Source organism: Pipistrellus hanaki, assembly GCF_964339955.1.
Source record: "Pipistrellus hanaki genome assembly, chromosome: 3".
Classification (NCBI taxonomy): domain Eukaryota; kingdom Metazoa; phylum Chordata; class Mammalia; order Chiroptera; family Vespertilionidae; genus Pipistrellus; species Pipistrellus hanaki.
In genome coordinates this window covers 120,777,234-120,798,349 of record NC_140505.1, presented here as the reverse complement: position 1 = coordinate 120,798,349, position 21,116 = coordinate 120,777,234, and the positions used below count along the sequence as shown (strand labels likewise).

General features: G+C 35.2%; 1 protein-coding gene across 1 annotated transcript in view; it reads left to right on the top strand.

Moving 5' to 3' along the window:
- Positions 1-21,116, top strand: part of PTPRQ (protein tyrosine phosphatase receptor type Q) — a gene marked incomplete at its 5' end in the record, with an annotated part of 199,117 nt that overhangs the window by 175,065 nt on the left and 2,936 nt on the right. Inside the window, 5 exons of the mRNA XM_084878250.1 lie at positions 4,316-4,392; positions 9,496-9,630; positions 9,830-9,955; positions 10,733-10,881; positions 14,531-14,666. Coding sequence (XP_084734376.1) covers positions 4,316-4,392; positions 9,496-9,630; positions 9,830-9,955; positions 10,733-10,881; positions 14,531-14,666 — 623 coding nt within the window. The remainder of the gene's footprint in view (positions 1-4,315; positions 4,393-9,495; positions 9,631-9,829; positions 9,956-10,732; positions 10,882-14,530; positions 14,667-21,116) is intronic.

The following is a 21,116-nucleotide window of genomic DNA, read 5'->3' as shown; positions in this document are numbered from 1 at the left end:
TTTTCTTTGTGCTATACCCCTCAAAGCTATATTGAGAAACATTGCATACTTAAAAACTGAACTTTTCTATCTAAAAAGACATGGACTTAGAGAAGGATACGGTCACAGAATATAAAGTCACAAAGTATATGGATAGGGAGAAATGAGCCAAATTCTGATATTCTAGAACTAGAGGATAACTGAGACATGAAATAAAAAATTTAAGGAAACATGATATAGGAGGTAGTAATCTAATGGAATCTGCTAATTCCCAAGAATTAGAATAGGATGAAAATACAAATAACTTTAATCCTAAAATCCTTTCTGGAACAAAACAAATCATAAGTAAATGACTTTAAGAGCAGTTGACAAATAAGACCTTATAGAAAATAAGAAACATTTTATATCTCCAAACTTTTATTACATGACCTTTCTGAACAGGCCCTTTGGCCTTCCCCTTAAGAGAGTTAACTTGGGTTGGATGCATCATTAAGTTTAAGAGTTATAGAAATTATATTTTTATACTCATCTGTACCTATATTTCTTCCAGACTACCTAGTTCATGCACACTCAGTGATGTTCTGTGAAAATAAATACTATAGTTTGATTGGAGGAAAGTTATTATGTAATATTTAATATTTGTTTACAATTATGTAGTTAGCTGAATGAGTTTATTACATGCCAGTATGTGTAAAATAAGTAAATCAAATATTTCTAACTAGTTGTCCAGAATCAAAGAATATTTAACAAATATTTGTTAGAGAAATATTTTAAAATGTTATATTTCAATCTTTTATTATTAATATTTCACTGCATTATTATCTGGATTTACATCATAGCTATAAAATAGACAGTACTAGCTTATTTCTTATAGGATAAAATGAGAATAAGAATGGTTGATGGGACTAAATAAACAACCTTAGAACAAGAACTGAGGAACATGATTATCCTAGTTCTTGATTTCTGAGGCTAAGACAAAAAATAATTGTTAGTGATGGATTTATGTTGTAAATTAATGATGTTCTGAAATACTACAATGGACATTTCATGCATTTTATTTCTTTGTTAGAGTCAAATGGATAATATCTAGTTGGTTTTTGCTTCTTAATCTCAGTACTAAAAACCTATGGTAATTTTTCAAATAATATATTACATCTATATCTATGGATTTGTAGGAAGAAACTTTTTTCTTAACTGTCTTCTTAAAGAGTTGGAGGTCCTATAAGAAATAATTGTGTTAGGTAAATTTTATATTTTTCGAGATTGTTATTAGAATAATTTTTCAATTCAACTAACATATATCCTCTGTACAGTAATAAAAAAATAAGCTTTTTCTAAGTTATTACAAGGGTTCTAATAAAATACCCTGGGTTGAGATCCTATTTACCCACTAACTACTTTAGTGACTGGACATATAATATTATTTATTGTTTCTATCTCTTAAGGTTATTGTGAGGAGCAGATGAAATAATCATGTAAATCAATTTGCCCAGTAGAAAAACAGGAAAAGCACTCAATATGTTAGTATTGATTGTAAATAATCAGTAGGTTGCTTATCTTACAGAAATGTTAACTTTCAGAGTGACTAAGACTTGGGAATAGGCCCTATGATCTATGGTATGAAAATAACAAGATCACCTTCCTAGCTTGGGTTAAAAGCAAGTGGTAAACTCACAGCCACCTCTGTGCCCAGCCCATCCACCACCCACCCCTCCACACACACACACACACACACACACACACACACACACACACACATACACACACACACACGAAATAAGCAAATGAGTTTAGACTAAATATATTTACCTACTGTGTATGCAAAGAAGCCATAAAGCTGCAGAAATGTTTTTTCTCCTGTAGAGAATGAATTCATTTTAACAGAATCTGAATTTCAGCCTGAGCCAGATCAGTGAACTGCATTGTTTCCCTTGAGTAATGTAGGAAGTAGAATTTCAAATATCACAGTGCTTTTTAGAAGGTATTAGCTTACAGGGCTTTAAGATGCTAGAATTAGCTACAAATACTTGCAGAAGAGATTTGCAAATCTCTGCTTGACAGGACATCATGACCTTCAGGAGTGTTCCAACACTACGAATAAAAAATTTAACTTGTTGTTGACTCAGTTATAAACAGACATATCGAGTGACTAGAAACCTTCCTTAGTTACAAGACTAGCCACAATGTCATTAAAATAGTTTCATGATACTTAATTCAAAATCTTTATAATACAATCATCTGCACAAATTTGCTAAACATTTCCCATCTCTAACTTTAAAACCATTGGACAAGTCATTAATTACTAACAATCTGGCTAAGTCATTTTAACATATAACATGTGCTCAAGTTTTAAGAATATGAGAAAATGTATTAAATGCTTACCATAAGCATTTATATAGGTTTTCCTCAAGAGGATTCTACAAAATAAATAGTATAACTACATATTAGAGCTGAGGTAACAAAGAAAGATGGTAGACAGATAATCTGGTATTCAAACCCAAACTCATTTTCTCATTTTTCCTCCAGTATTGAGTGCTTTCTCATTAAGGTTTTTTAAAAAAATCATTCAAAATAATTAATTAGTAATAATATGTTATTTTTATTATTCCCATGCCTAGTTAAAATTAGCACTGAAAATTGCAATTATAATACCAAACTTGGTTAAAAAAAAATCCTCAGGGGGAAAAATTAATATTTTGTAGAAAACTAATTGGGGTTATTTACATTTCCAAATCTTGAAAATTCTAATAATTAAAAGTTTGGTATTAAATCAAGAATAAGCACAAAAATTAATAGAAGAGGATAAGTACTCCATAGATAGATATAAATAATGTAAAGAAACCTAGTGAATGAATAAAGTAATATTTTGCATTAGAAGGGGAATGTAAAAATATAGGTCTATTTGTTGTTTCAAATGGCAACAAGCAAACAAACAATAAAGGATATATTTTACTTCATTTTGTAAAATAAGTAAGTAAGTAAATAAATAAATAAATAATTCTCAATGGATTGAAATACTTAAAATAAAAGCAAAAGAGCATATTAAAGTTCTAGAAGAAAGTATGAATGAATTTGTGAAAATAGGAATATTGTTGATAAACACCCTCGCATGAATGATAAAAGCAACTAAAATGAAGCCATAATTAATGAAAAGAAATGAGAATTTTGATTACAAAAATATATTTTATGTAGGATAAGATAGCTAGCTAGATTAATAGAGTAAGAGACAAACAACTAACAAAGGAGAAATGTTTAATACATAATACAATAGGACACAGGTTTTTAGTTTATACCTTTGTTTTTAGTATAAAGTATTTTTAATAAGAAAGTGGTATAATATGAAAAATAAATTAATAAAAATGGCCAATAAACAAGCAAAGCTGAATTTTACTTATAGTTAAGAAGTTCAAAATAAATATTATGAAGTATCAATTTGTATCTGTCAAAAGATCATAAATTAAAATGTTTGATAATATATTAAAAAAAAAAAAAAAAAAAAAAAAGACCAAACCGGTTTGACTCAGTGGATAGAGCATCAGCCTGTGGACTGAAAGGTCCTGGGTTCGATTCTGGTCAAGGGCATGTACCTTGGTTGCGGGCACATCCCCAGTAGGGGGTGTGCAAGAGGCAGCTGATCGATGATTCTCTCTCATTGATGTTTCTAGCTCTCTGTCCCTCTCTTTTCCTCTCTGTAAAAAAATTAATAAAATATATTTAAAAATAAATAAATAAAAATAATAAAATGTTTGATAATATTGTGTGGTAGTGAAAGTAAGAGGAAACAGAATTGTTTGAACATTTTTGTTCAGAGTATGAATTGGTATAATTACAGAACAATTTGGGATTATCTCACAAAATTTGAAATGCACATTATGATTTGAGAATTTTACTGCTACTAATATATAAATACACTCCAATATACTACATGCAAAAACTTCAAATATCTTTATTCAGCATTTTATAAAATAAATGAATTAATTCAAATCTTTAAAATATTCTATAATCAAACAATGAAATACTACATGGATTTTTTTAATAATCAGCTACATATCATTGTTTATGTTAATATGGAATGAGAGAGGTAAATGAGAAAAACAGTTTGTGATTAACTTTCTATTAGTATGTACAAAAAACTCTGGAAATATATTCAAGGACATATTAATAGTTATTGTCCCTAGGTAGTGAAAATATGTGATAAAACGGAACTTCTAATTTTCTTTTATAACCATCTGTAATGTTGAATGTTATGTCATTAACTTTTTTGTATTATATTTATAGTAAAAATCTAGTAGCAATTTAAAATGGAATTAGCATTGATTTCTTACATTTTTTTTAGATAATAATAACAGAGTGAAGCTGATAGCTGATGCTAGTATTCCAGGATCAGATTACATTAATGCCAGCTATGTTTCTGTAAGTTGTTATTTTTATATATTTTATATTTTTATAACTTAGATACTGAAATTTTATTACTTTTCTAACTTTAAAACAACAAACTCATTATAATCTCTATGGATCTTGGTGTGCCAGTTTCTTACAACTATGTACCCCCATTTTATACAGGGGGAAATGGAGGTTTCTAATAGAGATTTCAACCTACCAACAATCATTTCACTAATAAGTGGCAGAAGTACAACTTCAGGTTATATATCATTCTCATGATTTTATGTAAGATCTATATGATGATTACTTTCAAATATATGTATATTTTAGCTTAAACTTCTTCCTCAATTTCAAACTCTTATACCCAATTGCCTTCATTTGACTTCCACTTGAATATCTGCTAGGGGTTTCCAGTTTAATATGTTCATAATGAACTCCTAATTTTCCCTTCAAATCTGCTCATCCTGGAGTCTTCACCATCTTGCTTTTGAATTATTATTAATTCCTCTAATTTTCTTATACCCAACATTCAATCACACAAATTCTGCTGGCTCTGTCTTCTATATCTAGATCTCATAACTTCTCACCACCCCATTGCTATCGCTCAGCTACCCTTTTGGTTTGTTTATTGTAATAACCTTCTAACAACTTTTTCTCCTTCCACCTTTAAGCCCCTCTAGGCTAGTCTTACAGAAACCAGAGTGAAACTTGTTAAACCATACACTCTGTATGCTTATAAATTTTCAACTGCTTTCTGGATCATTCTTAGTAAAAGAACAAGGGACCTAAAAACGTCCTCCTCCTCCCTCCCCTGTTCCTTCTGATGTCATCATCCAATACGGTGCCCCCTCATGTACTCCACTTCAGCCACTTACTGCTCCTAGAACAATCCAGACACATGTCTCCTTTAATACTGTTACACTTGACTTTTTTCTATCTGGAACACTTCCTCCCACCCCAGTAATGTAGGGCTTATTCTCTTTCTCCTTTAAGTCTCTTCTAAGCTGTCACCATTGAGTGTTTTCTGAATATCCTATTTTCCTAAAGCTGTCTCTCATAGTATGGATCACTATTAAAACTTCTATGTATTTTGTTATAAGTAGACTTATTAATAGGTTGAATGTCTATTTCCCCTAACTAGAATATAAGAGAAATGAGGTTAGGAATTATACTGTCTTTTGTCAGTGTTCAATTGTCAGCTCCTATAACAGTGCCTGGCACACAGTAGGCATTCATCAATATTATTTGAATGCAGTAAATGCATATTAAAAAAATTATGACTAAATTGATGAAAACATTAATGGTTTTTCATTCTAGATAGTGAGATTGTAGGTGAAGTCCTCATTCTATTTTATATACTTTTCTGAATTTTTCCAAACATTATATACTAAATATATACTGCTGTTTTAGTCCTAAAAATAACTCCAAACTCTTAAAATGTAAAATAATTGAACAGTCATGTTGATTTCAACTGAGATTAGAAAAACAGAAATGCTTTAACAATTAATGTATTTAAGAGACTCAAAATTTACCCCAGACACTGTCAATGGCTAGCAGTGAGATTTGGGGAAATCACCTAAAGTGCCTCATTATTCTTTCAGTAAAATAAATTACTTGAAATTAAAAATGTGTATTATCCTATCTAATAAAAGAGTGATATGCAAATTAACCATCACTTCGCTCAAGCCACGCCCACCAGCCAATCAGAGCAAGTATGCAAATTAATCCCAACCAACATGGCTGCAGCCACAGAGAGCAGTTGAGAGGCTTGGGTTTCCCCAACAATAGAGGAAGCAAAGCTTTCAACACACCCTGGCTGGCCTAAGCCTCTACTCAAGGCTACAAAGTTTCAATTATAGAAAATAAATCCCAAGAAAAATGGCAGCAGCCACAGAGCTGGAGAGAACAGGATAGCATTGTCCCCCCCTCCCCCCTCAACAGAGGAAGCAAAGCTTTCCACCTGCCCTGGCCAGCCTAGGCCTCCAATCCAGGTTACAAAGTTTCAATTATAGAAGATACATGAACCCCAACAGAAATGGTGGCAGCTGGAGTGAGCAGGGGCTTGGCTCTGCTCCAGGCTCCAAAGTTCCAATTGTAGAAGGTAAATAAATCCCAGATACCAGGGCCTCTGCTTGGGTCACCAGGGGTTATGGCGAGCCTGCAAACCACCAAAGGCCCCTCGCCCAGGCCGCCCCACACCCCAAGGGAACCCCCACCCTGATCCAGGACACCCTTCAGGGCAAACCAGCTGGCCCCCACCCATGCACCAGGCCTCTATCCTATCTAATTAAAGAGTAATATGCAGATCATTCATCACTCCAACACACAATATGACTGCCCCCATGTGGTCAAAGATGGCTGCCCCTATGTGGTGGATACAAGATGGCCACCACAAGATGGCCAGCAGGGAAGGCAGTTGGAAGGGACTAGGCCTGCAAGGGAGGTCAGTTGAAGGCAATCAACTCTGCAGGGGAGGGAAGTTAGGGATGGCCAGGCTGCCAGAGGAGGGGAGTTGGGGGCAAACAGGCTGGCAGGGGAGCAGTTACACATCAATCAAGCTGGCATGGGAGTGGTTAGGGGATGATCAGGCTGGTAGGCTGAAGTGGTTAGGGGTAATCAGGAAGCCTCAGGCAGGCGAGCAGTTGGGAGCCAGCAGTCCTAGATTGTGAGAGGGATGTCTGACTGCCCATTGGGATCGGGCCTAAACGGGCAGTCAGACATCCCTCAAGGGGTCCCAGATTGAGAGAGTGCAGACTGGGCCATCCCTCCCCACCCCCATGCACAAAATTTGTGCACTGGGCCTCTAGTTTTTATATAATACTTTATTCTCTGATTACTAAGATAATTCCAATTTAAAAATAAACTTTATCTTTTATTTCTATTTCTTTAAATATTTTGATAAATATGATTCCATTATTACTTTTTTATTTACACAGTACCTTTTGTAAGAAAAATCCACAGATATGGCACAAGTTGCATGCCTACATTCCAGGTGAATGGACCAGGGCTTAGCACAATTTTATAAAATATACAAGAGCTGACAAAATAAAGTTGAAGCAAATCTCTGGTCATATGTCCAGCAGGCATGGCTTAGTGGTTAAGCATCAGCCTCTGAACCAGGAGGTCATGGTTTGATTCCTGGTCATGGCACATGCCTAGATTTCTGGCTCGATCCCCAGTATGGGGTGTACAGGAGGCAGCCAATCAATGATTCTCTCATATCATAATGTTTCTCTGTCTCTCCCTCCCTCTTCCTTACTCTCTGAAATCAATAAAAATATATATTTAAAAAAATTCTGTGTTCTTGTATTAGCTAAATAAACTTTCATATTACCCATGTTTCTCTTTTCTTTCCTTCTTTTTTACTTATTTCCTATTTTTCCATTGCAATATATATGCAATATTATTTTGTATTAGTGTCAGATGTACAGCACACTAAACAACCATATCTTTAAAAGTGTTCCACCTATTTCCAGTACCCACCTGGCACCATACATAGTTATTACAACATTATCAGCTGTATTCCCCATGCCATACTTTATCAGCTGTATTCCCCATGCCATAACTTTTGTAACTACTAATCTGTACTTCTCAATCCTATCACCTTTTTTTCATCCAGTCCTCCAAACTGCCTTCCCTCTGTCAATCATCAGTCTGTTCTCTGTATCTGTACCCAACATTACTCTTGATTCTGCGCTCTAGAGAATAAACACTAACACCAAAGTTTAAGTAAAAATGTAATTTCTTAGAGGAAGAGAATGAAAATTTCTGCAAAACCCGTGAGTATATGACAGAAACAGTGGAGTGGTAAGAGTGCTGGCTCTGGACTCACACCAACTATGAGACATTAAGCAAATTCACATTTCTAAGCTTGTGTCTTCATTTATAAAATGAGGACAATAGCCCTAACCGGTTTGGCTCAGTGGATAGAGTGAAGGCCTGTGGACGCAAGGGTCCCACGTTCGATTCCAGTCAAGGGCATGTACTTTGGTTGCAGGCATATCCCCAATAAGAGGTGTGCAGGAGGCAACTGGTCAATGTTTCTCTCTCATTAATGTTTCTAACTGTCTATCCCTCTCCCTTCTTCTCTGTAAAAAAAAAATAAATTAAAAATATTCTTAAAAATAAAATAAAATGAGGATAATAGTACTTATTCACAAGAGTTTTAGAAGAAATAAGTTAACTAAAATATTTACTATAAATTGCTTAGTACATTTTTGGGCATGAAGTTAGCATTTGATTAAGGTCAACATTATTTCTGTTTCTTTTTTGTGTAGTCCATGTTTTATTGAAAAGTTAGAAATAAACTCCAAGAACAATTAGTTCATTTAATATATTGCATTGTGAGGTTAAAATTGGGTATTGGACATCCAAACTGCACAATATTTTAAAATATTAAACTAATTTACACTGATATATTTTTCATACACTGCTCAATAACTAATGCAGACTGGTGCAGCCACTGTGAAAGCTGTATGGAGTTTCCTCAAAAAATTAAAAATGGAACTCCTATTTTACTCAGTAGTCCCACTTCTAGGAATATATCCCAAGAAATCAGAAACACCAATCAAAGGGATATATGCACCCCTATGTTCATAACGGCACAATTTACAATAGCTAAGATTTGGAAACTGCCTAAGTACCTATCAGTAGATGACTGTATTAAAAAACTGTGATACATCTACACAATGAATACTACGCTGTTGTAAAAAAAAGAAGGAACTCTTATCATTTGCAATAGCATAGGTGATAAGAGCATTATGCTAAGCGAAATCAGCCAGTTGGAGAAATACAAATATCATATAATCTCACTCATTGTGGTATATAATAAACCACATAAACTGATGAACAAAAACAGAACCAGAGACAGAGAAACAACAAACAGACCATCAAACCTCAGAGGGAAGGCAGGGGAGGGGGTATCAGCCAAAGGACTTGTATGCATGCATATAAGCATAACCAGTGGACACAGACAGTAGGGGAATGAGGGCATGAGTGGGGGGTGGGAGTGGCTGGGGAGAGGTCAATGGAGGGGAAAGCATACATATGTAATAAAAAACAGACAAAAGAAAACCTATTATCTATTTACATATATGTAAATGCTGATATAATGTTGTATTTATGTCCTTCTAGGGTTACTTATGTCCAAATGAATTTATTGCTACTCAAGGTCCATTGCCAGGAACAGTTGGGGATTTTTGGAGAATGGTTTGGGAAACCAGGGCAAAAACATTGGTAATGCTAACACAGTGTTTTGAAAAAGGGCGGGTAAGTTTTTTTTTTTTTTTAATCTTTTAACAAAATATTATTTTACAATTGTGATAATGTATGTGTGACAATTTCAGCTAATACTGCAAATTATCAATAACTTGGATATCTATAAGGCAATTTTAACTAAGTAGCAATAACTGTGATACATATTCATATATTAGTGGTTCTAATGAATGGTAATTTTCTCTGAATACAGATCAGATGCCATCAGTATTGGCCAGAGGACAACAAACCAGTTACGGTGTTTGGAGATATAGTGATTACAAAGCTAATGGAGGATGTTCAAATAGATTGGACCATCAGGGACCTGAAAATTGAAAGGGTAAAAAATGGCGGGGGGAGGAACATGATAGCAAATATGAATGCTCTAAATTTGTAAAATGAATTCCTAGAACTATGCCTTGCAATGATACCTGTATAGTCAGCAATGCTTTCCTATTGTCTTAAATAGAAGTTTTGAATTGTCATCTAACTTCGATATCTATATCTAAATTCCAAAATCACTTGGTTAAAGTTTATATTAACCAGTTAGCATCAAATTCTCAAGTAGACAAGGAGGAAAAAAGGAGAAAATAGCTAGATTACTAGAATTGTTTTATTTGATAAACTATAATACTTAATTTACACCAAGAATTTCCCAAATCGCTCTTCTTTATCTGTATTCAGTACAGATGTGATAGTATGGAACCTCTCTGTATCAGTCTATAAAAGTATCTATACACACAGAAAATAATCTAAGGATCTTTGTACTTTCTGACATTATCAGACACCCAATATCTGTATTTTGAATAATTGGTGAGTTTGGGGTCAAAATTGTTTAAAAATCTACGTTTACGATGCTACAAAATGTTATACTTACATTTGAATATAAATATGTTGTCATCTCTTTGCAACCTTTCTTATTATTTTTATTCATACTAAAGGCAATTTTCTTTATGGTAGCGGCAGTAAAAGACCTCACAGGAAAAATAAAAACAGTTTTCCTGTTTGGTAAACAGTGATTTTTAAAAGATCACTTTCAAAAGGCATCAGCTCTCTCAGCCTTCATTATGTACTTAAATGATTGTGTCGTGCTTCTTAAACCTGTCACTTTGTTTAGCATGGGGATTGCATGACTGTCCGACAGTGCAACTTCACTGCGTGGCCTGAGCATGGGGTTCCTGAAAACAGTACCCCACTCATTCACTTTGTGAAGCTGGTGCGAGCAAGCCGAGCACATGACACCTCCCCTATGATTGTTCACTGCAGGTAAGATATATTATTGGAGCCTTCTATGAGACACTCTAAATAGTCTTTAAACTCAATGTGGTCTTTCATTATCATGATACTATTGACTTTTTTTTTGGCAGAAGTTAATGTAGATTCATTCCAGCTTTCACTTTTCAGATATATAACTGGCTATAATAAATAAAGATGTAGCTTTATAACAGTTCAGATGGTAGAAATAAAATGAGTGATAAATATATCTAAAAGACATATATACCAGTACAGAACTTTTCCTGAATTCTTGCTTGGATTTTACCTTTTTGGCCTTTTAAAAATTAAAAATTGTAGCCCATTGTTAATGTATGTGTGTGTATGTGTGTAAGATTTTATGAATAAACATCTTATATTTTATTATTTCAACAGATATTACTATACTATTGCAATGTAAACATTTCTTGTAAAAAGAAATTTCTAGATGGGTATTACAGAGGATAATTAAAAGAAAATGAAGACCAATTTAAGTGACCAACCCAAGTATAATTCCAAAATTCTACAAAGTTTTTAATTAGCAATATATTTGACTTGAGCCTCTGAACATGGTTAATAGAATATAAGTTGAGATTTTTTCCCCCTTCATTATTTATACTGGTATTTAATGCTCTTAAAAATAAAACTTAAGGTTGTTTAGTATTCAGAGTACTTCTGGACAGATTGATACAATTTTTGTTTTCTAACATGATATATCTAAATAAATTTCAACTTGAGTCTTCAACAGTTGGAGTTTGGAGATTAGAGAAAAAGTGGATGATATACTGTTTTGTGATTCCAAGTATATAAAATACCTAAAATAGACAGAAAGAGTGATAGTTACCAGGGACTTGTGGGAGAGAGAGATGAGGAGTTATTGTTTAATGAATACAGAGCTTTTGTTTGGGGTGATGAAAAATTTCTGAAAGTGGATAGTGGTCATGGTTGCACAACAGTGTCAATGTGGTTAATGGCACTGAATTATGTGCTGCAAAATGTTTAAAACGGTAAGTTTTATGTTGTGTGTCATTTACCACAATAAAACATTTTAATTAGCAATATATTTTGAACACATTAATTATTGTAATAATAAGCTGGTTATTATAATACTTTTAAAGTTTGTTATTAATTATAATAAAGTTTATTATTAATCATAATAATTCTAAAATTTAGTTTATTAATAATTTTTGAATAGGTATATATTATAATTAGTGTGGGTGAGTAAGAAATTATCAATTTATTCAGTTTTTTACTTTGTTTAAAGGAAAAAAATCTGTAATTTAAATGGTCATACTTTTTCCAGGGATATTTTGGATTTTTTAAACAATAAGAGAGCCCTAATTGGTTTGGCACAGTGAATGTAGTGTTGGTCTTCAGACTGAAGGGTCCTGGGCTCAATTCCAGTCAAGGGCATTTGCCCAGGTTGCAGGCTCAATCACTAGTATGGGGCATGCAGGAGGCAGCCGATCAATGATTCTCTCTCATTGTTGATGTTTCTATCTCTCTCTCCCTCTCCCTTCTTCTCTAAAATTAATAAAAATATATTAAAAATAAAATAAAATAACTTCTCTTTAAAATAAATAAATATAAAAATATATTATAAGAGTAATACATAAATGCTTGATCTTTCCCCCCAAATTTAAAATATTATTTTATTTTAGCTTAAAACACAAATGAAAATTCATTAATTAATGATAATATGTCTAAAGATTGTAGTTCTAAGTCATCTTTTTTGCATGTAATTCTCTTACTATGTCCTATTCTTATAAATTTATGTTTATTACATGAATGCTTTCTCTTGATAAAATATCTGAACAATGTTTATATTTAAAAACCATATAGAACAAGATATAAAAGTATCATTCTTACCTTACCAATTATATTTTCCCTCCTTATATTGATATAATACTTTTAAGAAAGTAGTATAATAAATGACACAATAGTTTGCTTCTAAATGCAGTGATTTATTTTAAATTGACATCATTAATGATTAAAATCTTTAATGGATAGTTGCCTCACCTTCTCAGTATCTTCCTTATACTCAGCCACTGGCACTAAGTCCATTGGAAAAGGAAAGCACCTCCTCTCTTGAAGCCTCAAAAACAGTAGAGTCTTTTCCTTTGTGATTTAAATAAATAAAAGAGATCACAGAAAAATTAGATTATGTTAATAATCATTTTTAAATATCATATTAAAGCTACTAAGTTTTTATCTCCAACTCTGACTTCTTATCTCAACTTTCAGTTTAACATGACAACCTGGATGACCACAAAATTCTGAAAATTAAATGTGTCCAAAACTGAACACTTGGTTCAATTTCCAATCTCACTCCTTCTCCTTCCCAAGTTTGTAAACAGTAAGTCTACTCTGCTTGGTCCAGAAACTCTGGACTCATTCTTGACTCCCCTCTTCCTCTCACATTCCGTGTTCCAGCCTACCATCAGCTCTGACCCGGCCCATCACCTCTCCACTCTGCTCCCCTCACCATGATCTCCTTGTTCTTCTTTGAACACAGAACATTCTGCCACTCAGATCTCTTCTTCCACTCCCTCCGGCTGCCATGCTCATCTCCCACATACCCACGTGGTGTGGTGCACTCCCTAACCTTATCAAGTTTCCTTTCAAATGTTACGTTATCAGAGAAGCTTTCTCTGAGGACCCTATCCAACCCTATCACCCTCCATCTCCTTAACCTGATTTATGTATCTTCATAATACCTCTTCCTGCCCGTACATACTGTGCATGTCTGTTTGTGTAACACTTTAATATGTCCTCTAGAGTACCAGCTTTGTAGGTGAAGAACTTTTTATTTTTCACTGTTACACCCCCGATGCCTAGGATAGTGTCTGACACTCACAATATATTGAATGATGCAATGATTGATTACCCCATTCAGGCATGTTTATGTGTGTCAGATTTATATTGTAATGCTCCTATTTCTTAGGTCAAATCACAGGAAATTGACTTTTTCTTACCTACAAAAATGGCAGTTTTATGTTGTTTAAAGTTACATTTGTAAGATTAGGTAGCCTTTAAAATTTTTTTTAAATATTTACTTCCTATATTAACTATTTAAATACCCATTGTCTTTCTAATGGGAGTTTCTGAATAAATCTTCTTAGATATATCACATAATAGTTTCTTTGGAGCACATACCTATCTTGGGCATTAAACTAATTTTTAAAAGGAAATAGCTTCTCAATCTTATTATTTGAAGGAAGTAAACAAAATTCTATAGGACAAAAATACATGAGAAATTATTTCAAGATCATACAGAGGAAATGCTATATGGCTGGATGTTTAGCATTTCTATTGGTAACCCAAAATATGTTTAATACAAAGTTTGAGGTGTTAAGAATTTTCAACAATTTTTCAAAATATTTTCTATACTTCTCCAACTACAACCTCTAAAATACTCTGAAGGGAGAAGAAGTGTTCCTTAAAAAAAAATAACCTCAAATATTTTGTATTAATAATAACCATCTTTCCCTATCTAAACACTCTTGGTAACAATATAAATCCAAAGAAACTCCCAAGGTATCTACCTCCAAATAAAAAAGAAACTGTCTAGAATGTATTAGTATCATAACTTATATTCTTCATCACCATACACATGAACCACTTTTTACTGAATAATTTTTATGTAATTTCACTCTTTCTGCAGTGCAGGAGTTGGAAGAACAGGAGTTTTTATTGCTCTGGACCACTTAACACAACACATAAATGATCATGATTTTGTGGATATATATGGACTAGTAGCTGAACTGAGAAGTGAAAGGATGTGCATGGTACAGAACCTGGTAAGACCCAAAGTTGCATGAGATGTCAGCTCTGGAATTTCTATGAGGGAGGATCGTAGTGGCAGCAATGTGACTGGACATGGACTCGAACTTGTCTTTGCACAGCAGACACTCTCTTTTCCTACACTGTAAACATCCTTGGGGGAGGGCAGCAGATGGAGATTATAGGGGAACTGAAGCCCGATTGCCACAATCATCCTTCAATAATGTTAGTTGACTGTTCATCATAATTTGTTTATACTTACAGGTATGTAGAAAACAATTCGTAAAACTGACTTGTTTTCACATTTCTCAAATTTTGGGAGCTTAGAAAATGATCAAATAATCGCTTTTATAAACATGCTTAGTTATAATAGAGAAAACCTTTAAAATGTTGACTTTTGTGGTTTTATGTATTTCACTTGTCCATATTTATTCCTATTGCATGTTAATGCCAATGACATTTATTATAATATATATTAACTAACTAGGAGTTTTGTTTATTGTTTTGGCTTGGAAGTAAAAAATATTTCTATAATATACAGACTTTTCTTCATTAAAAAAATCGCATACTGCTCTGGCCAGTGTTTCTCAGTGGTTAGAATATCAGCCTGTGCACTGAAAGGTCTCAGGTTCTATTTTCAGTCAAGGACACAGGGGATCCAAACTCTCTCTCTCTTTCCTTCCACTCTCTCTAAAAACAAACAAGCAAACAAACAAAAACTCAATAGAAAAAAATACCCTTGGATGAGGAAGAAAAAAAAAATAAAAATAAATAATAAATAAATAAATAAATAAATAAATAAAAGGAAAAAAACACATTCTATAATGATAATGAGACTAAAAACCTTCTATGGTGTGCCTAGTGGCCCATGCTATATTAGATTCCTACATGTTATCTTATTTAATCTTTTATCTGTAGTCCAATCAAAATAATCAACAAACTAGGTATTATTGGCTCTGCTTTACAAATAGGGAAGCAAATGTTCCAAGTAGTTAAGTGATATTCCAAGTTTATACTATTCATAACTGTCAGAGCCAAATGCCAAACCAAGTCATAATATACAAGATGTTCCTATCTGTATCTTTGGATTGGAATTTGTATGCTATCCAAGTTGAGATTTTTCTCACAGTAAATATAAAGATCTGTTCTAACAGTATTTTCTAAGGTACACCCTAGAAAACATGAATGGTATCAGTTTTTAAAAGTGTGAGGAAACACGTTTTTTTGCTAACATAAGTTGGAGAAAGAAGTTAAATTGACTTTCTTAGAATTTCTTAGAGCCTCTATACTAATGCACATTGAAAATTGCAAATGCAGAATCTTTGTGGGCAACATTTTCTAAACTTATATGATTGTGAAATCCTTAAACCCTTTTTGACCTGAGGACTTATAATGCTATTTCATGAAACATTAATGTTCTTAGCAAGATGTTACTGTAGACCAGAGACACCCAACCTTCTTTGACTCCACATCTTTTCAGCAAAAAGTGCTTGAGCATTCAACTTTAATAAATATGCATTTGCTTGTACAATACTTGTACAATTATGTAAATTATTAAACATATACATATACAAAATAAGAAATAAAAAAATTTGACAGGTTAATATTATTTTGAAAATCTTGCTAGTTGGGAGGGTCTCATTGTATCATTAAAATATAAAATATATACTTAGGACAGGTTAATTCTACTTAATTTAAAAATGCATATTTTAAATTATTTCTAATTTTTTTTTGTTTTTTAAAATATATTTTTATTGATTTCAGAGGGGAAGGGAGAGGGAGAGAGAGATAGAACATCGAAGATGATAAAATCATTGATTAGCTGCCTCCTGCACGCCCCCTAGTTAGGATTGATCCAGCAACCCAAGGCATGAGATATGCCCTGGCTGGGAATTGAACCATGACCCTTCCATAGGCCGACACTGTATCCACTGAGCCAAACTGGCTAAGACTATTTCTAATTTTAAGAAATAATAATAATAATCTAGCTTACAATGAGGGGATTACTCTAGGAGTACAAAGAATGTCACCCCTGCTATTATCTTGTCATTCACTTGAGCTTGCATAATAAATATATACAGTCTCTTTGTGGGAATCTTTTAAAGCCACATTAATTCTTTGATGGTTATGTAAAACTAAGTAATATAATCCATATCCATTCCTTGATATGCTGAAAGGGAATAAATTAGTGATGTGTTACCCTTCTCTCAGGATACTCAGAAATGGAAGGTGACTTGTGATCAGGGTTGGCATCTTAGATAGGCAAACCTGCACAGTCTCTCAGATCCCCCATGCTCAAAAGGGCCTTTGCACCTGTTTTAATGTTTTAGTGTTTGCTGTCACCAGCTTGAAAATCTTTAATAACTTTGGAGGAAGGGAACACACCACTTTGCCTTGGGCCCTGCAAATTGTGTATCTAATTCTTATCCAGAGGTCTTATAAGAGTGCCAATATCAATCCATCTATTAGCCATTATGAAACCTCAATTTTTTTCATATTTTTAGTTAACAATAAAGATAAATAGAGCCGAAACCGGTTTGGCTCAGTGGATAGAGCGATGGCCTTCGGACTGAAAGGTCCCAGGTTCAGTTCTGGTCAAGGGCATGTAACTTGGTTGCGGGCACATACCCAGTAGGGGGTGTGCAGGAGGCAGCTGATCAATGTTTCTTTCTCATACATGTTTCTAATTCTTTATCCCTCTCTCTTCCTCTCTGTAAAAAATCAATAAAATATTTTTTAAAAAGATAAATAGAAAGCTGATTTTCCTCCCAGGTGCTTGGTTGCACACAGGTGCACTGGTGATTAATGCTCTTGACATTGATCAAAATTGGTTGGCTCTCTTGAATAGAATAGAGGGTGGGACAGATGGGCACATTGTATTCTTCTAGAGGCCAGAGTCAATCTTTAAATAATAAAAGTTGAAAAATATTTTGCGGGGGCAGTACTTGGCAAGCTAGTTGCATGAGAGAGAGTTAAAAAAAAATACATAATCCGGAGACACCAAGATGGCGGCATAGGGTAGACACCGGAATGCAGCCTACCACAACAAATTTGAAGTTAGAACTGAAAAACAGGGGAGGCCATTGTCCTGAAGTGCCGGACGGCAAGTTGAGAGGAGGCTCTGCCATCTGGGAAGGAGAGAGAAGGCACGCTGAACCTCAGGAACTGTGAAGGTACGGAGAACTGTGTGCGCGAAAAGGCGCTGGCTTACTCCCAGCGCGGGGAGAGGAAGGGCCGGACAGAGATTGCTGCTGGCTTACTACCAGCGCGCAGAGAGGGCGGGCCCAGCTGAATTTGCTAATGGCTTATTCCCGGTGCGCAGAGAGGGCGGACAGCTAACGCGCAACTGGCTTTCTTGTTCGAGAGGAAAACAGAATCAGCCTATTGCTCTGATAGACGGCCCCAGACAGGGGGAGGCCAGACTGTCAGGCAGTGGGCAGAGATCTCTCAGAGGTGTGTGAAGCCAGAGGCCATTACTGAGGGACTTGGGGAGGAGTCTAAGGGAAAACAGTTTGTCTGCACCAACCTGAGACTCTGCCCAATCTCTGGCTGAGCACAGAAGCTCTCCCAGAGGCTGGCTTTCTCTAAGGAGGAACTGGCAGGAACCCAAAGCTTGTCTGTGCCTTTACCAAAGAGGTGCGCGTGCCTGCAACCAATCTTCCGAAACTCTCCCAGAACAGGTCTTTTCTAAGGCGAGACTGACAGGGAACCAAAGCTTGTCTGCGCCACCCCGAGACCCCGCCCTATCCAAGCAGAGTACAGAAGCCCTCCTAGCTGAGACTCTGCTGATCCTCACAGCCAGTTGGCTTGGAGATCAAAGCTTGCCAGTGATACCAACAATAAGCAAGGCTTAACAACAAGACTGCACACACAGCCCACAAAGGGCTACACCAAGACTGTCCACCGCAGGTAACTGGGAAGGCTGTGCTACTGGGCTCTACCAGAACACCTAGAACACAAAGCTATTCCATCAAATCAGGAAAACAACTAAAATGCAGACAAGAGGAAGGAGACAAAGGAAGGAGATGGAGGAAAAGAAAAGATTGGACATTGAGTTCAAAACTACAGTTATAAGGTTATTCAACAATATCCTAAAAAAGGCCGATAAAATAAATGAGACCTATGAGGATATGAAAAGGGAGCAACTAGAAATAATAAGGGATCAACAAGAAATGAAGAAAACATTGTCTGAAATAAAAAATATTATACAAAGTCCTAAAAACAGACAGGAAGATCATAAGAATCAAGACAAAGATTTAGAACATGAAGAGCCAGAGGACACTCCTCTGCAGAAGGGAGAAGATAAGAGAATCCAGAAAGTTGAAGATAGTGTAAGAAACCTCTGGGACAATTTCAAGCGAAACAACATCAGAATTATGGGGATTCCAGAAGAAGAGAGAGAGCAAGATACAGAAAGAATACTGAAAGAAATAGTGACAGAAAACTTCCCCCACCTGGGGAAAGAAATAGACTTACAAGTCCAGGAAGCCCACAGAACCCCAAACAAAAGGAATCCAAGGAGGAACACACCAAGACACATCATAATTAAAATTCCAAGAGCAAAAGACAAAGAGAGAATATTAAAAGCAGCAAGAGAAAAGCAGGTAGTTACCTATAAAGGAACACCCGTACGATTGTCAGCTGATTTCTCAACAGAAACCATGCAGGCCAGACGGGAATGGCAAGAAATATTCAAGGTGATAAATAGCAAGAACCTACAGCCAAAAATAATCTACCCAGCAAAGCTATTACTCAGAATCAAAGGACAATTAAAGAGCTTCACAAATAAAAAAAAGCTAAAAGAGTTCATCACTGCCGAACCAGAATTATATGAATTGCTGAAGGGGGTTATTTAGGAAGGGGAAGAAGATAAAGATAAAAATTATGATCAACAAATACGTAACTATCAACAAGTGAATCTAAAAACCAAGGGAATTAAAAAAATCTGATGAACAATATTAACTGGTGAATATAATAGAATCAGAGATATGGAAGGGGAGTGAACTGACGATTCTTGGGGAAAAGGGGAGAGGGAGATGCGGGAAGAGACTGAACAAAAACTGTGCACCTATGTATGAGGACAATGGGGGATGGGGAAAGGACAGAGGGTGGGTTGGGAACCTGGTGGAGGGGAGCAATTGAGGGGAGGAAGAGGATCACATTTGTAATAATCTGAACAATAAAAATTTATTTAAAAAAAAAAAGGAAAAAAAAAGAAAAATATTTTGCCATACTCTGCAAATTTTTAGAACTGAAATTTGTAAAGAGTGTGTTCAAAATGCCTGTTAAGTTCACACAAGTTAGTACTCAATACATGCTGTATAATCTTCATACATTATTCTTGTTAACTATATTGCTAGAGCGAAATGCGGCAATTGTTTAGGGGAATTGAAGGAGCATGAATCTTGGAGTTGGAGAACTAAATTTATAATCCAGCCCCACTAATTGCTGGCTGTGGGACCTTGTGTAATTAACCCATCTGAGATCATTTTCTTTTGTAAAATAGCCATGTTATTTTTTTTCACGATTTTGTTGTCAGTATTAAATAAGAGACAGTACCTAAAACATCAAGCATGTGATCAATGCCCAGCATGCAGTAAATATGCCAAGGCTCTGCTGTGTCCCAAGCTGGAAGTCTGAAGCTTTCTTTCACCCATTTTTATTTCCAAGGGGTTTTACTCTTTACTGTCCTTTCCCTGTGATGAAAGGAAAAAGAAAGAAAGGGAGGGAGGGAGGGAGGGAGGGAGGGAGGGAGGGAGGGAGGGAGAGAGGGAGGAAGGGAGAGAGGGGAGAAAGAAAATGACCATACTTTGGCTCCAGTCCTTACAAACCAGCATGGCCTTGCACAAGAGATTTTTAGATTCTTCTATTGCTCTTGGAAGTAATCCTAGTTCCTATGAAGAATCCTCATGTCAGCACATATTACAGTAGCTGTGAGCAGGAGTGGGGAGCAGGAATCTGGGCAAAATATTGAACAAATGACACCAAAGGGGCATGGCCCAGGCCCAGGAGAGAGCTTTGTCTTTCACTGTCTAACAGTTCCCAGCAGCCCCATGAGATTTGAAAGGACTTTCTGAAAGAATATGCTGCAGTGATATAGTATCCTGAGACACTATTGATGGTTCAAATAGGGGTTAATCTGGATGTGCCTCTTTTCTGCTCTGGTTCTCCTGGAGATTTACTGATGTGAAGAACATGAAAGAAAAAAACTAATATATTTTGGGTTCCTAGTTTTTTGCCAGGAACTTTACATATGTTAAGTCCTTTAAATCTCACCATGTATACTTTATGATCCCCCTAATGAGGAAACAACATAAAAAACAATTCTTAAGGTAACATAACTATCTATAGAAGAAACTGAAATTTCACTCTTGGCTCTCTCTTTGGCAATAACACACATGGCAGAGGGATCGTGGAAAATGTAGAACTGCTCCTCCGAGTTCAGCCTGCCCTGCTGGCAGAGCTTC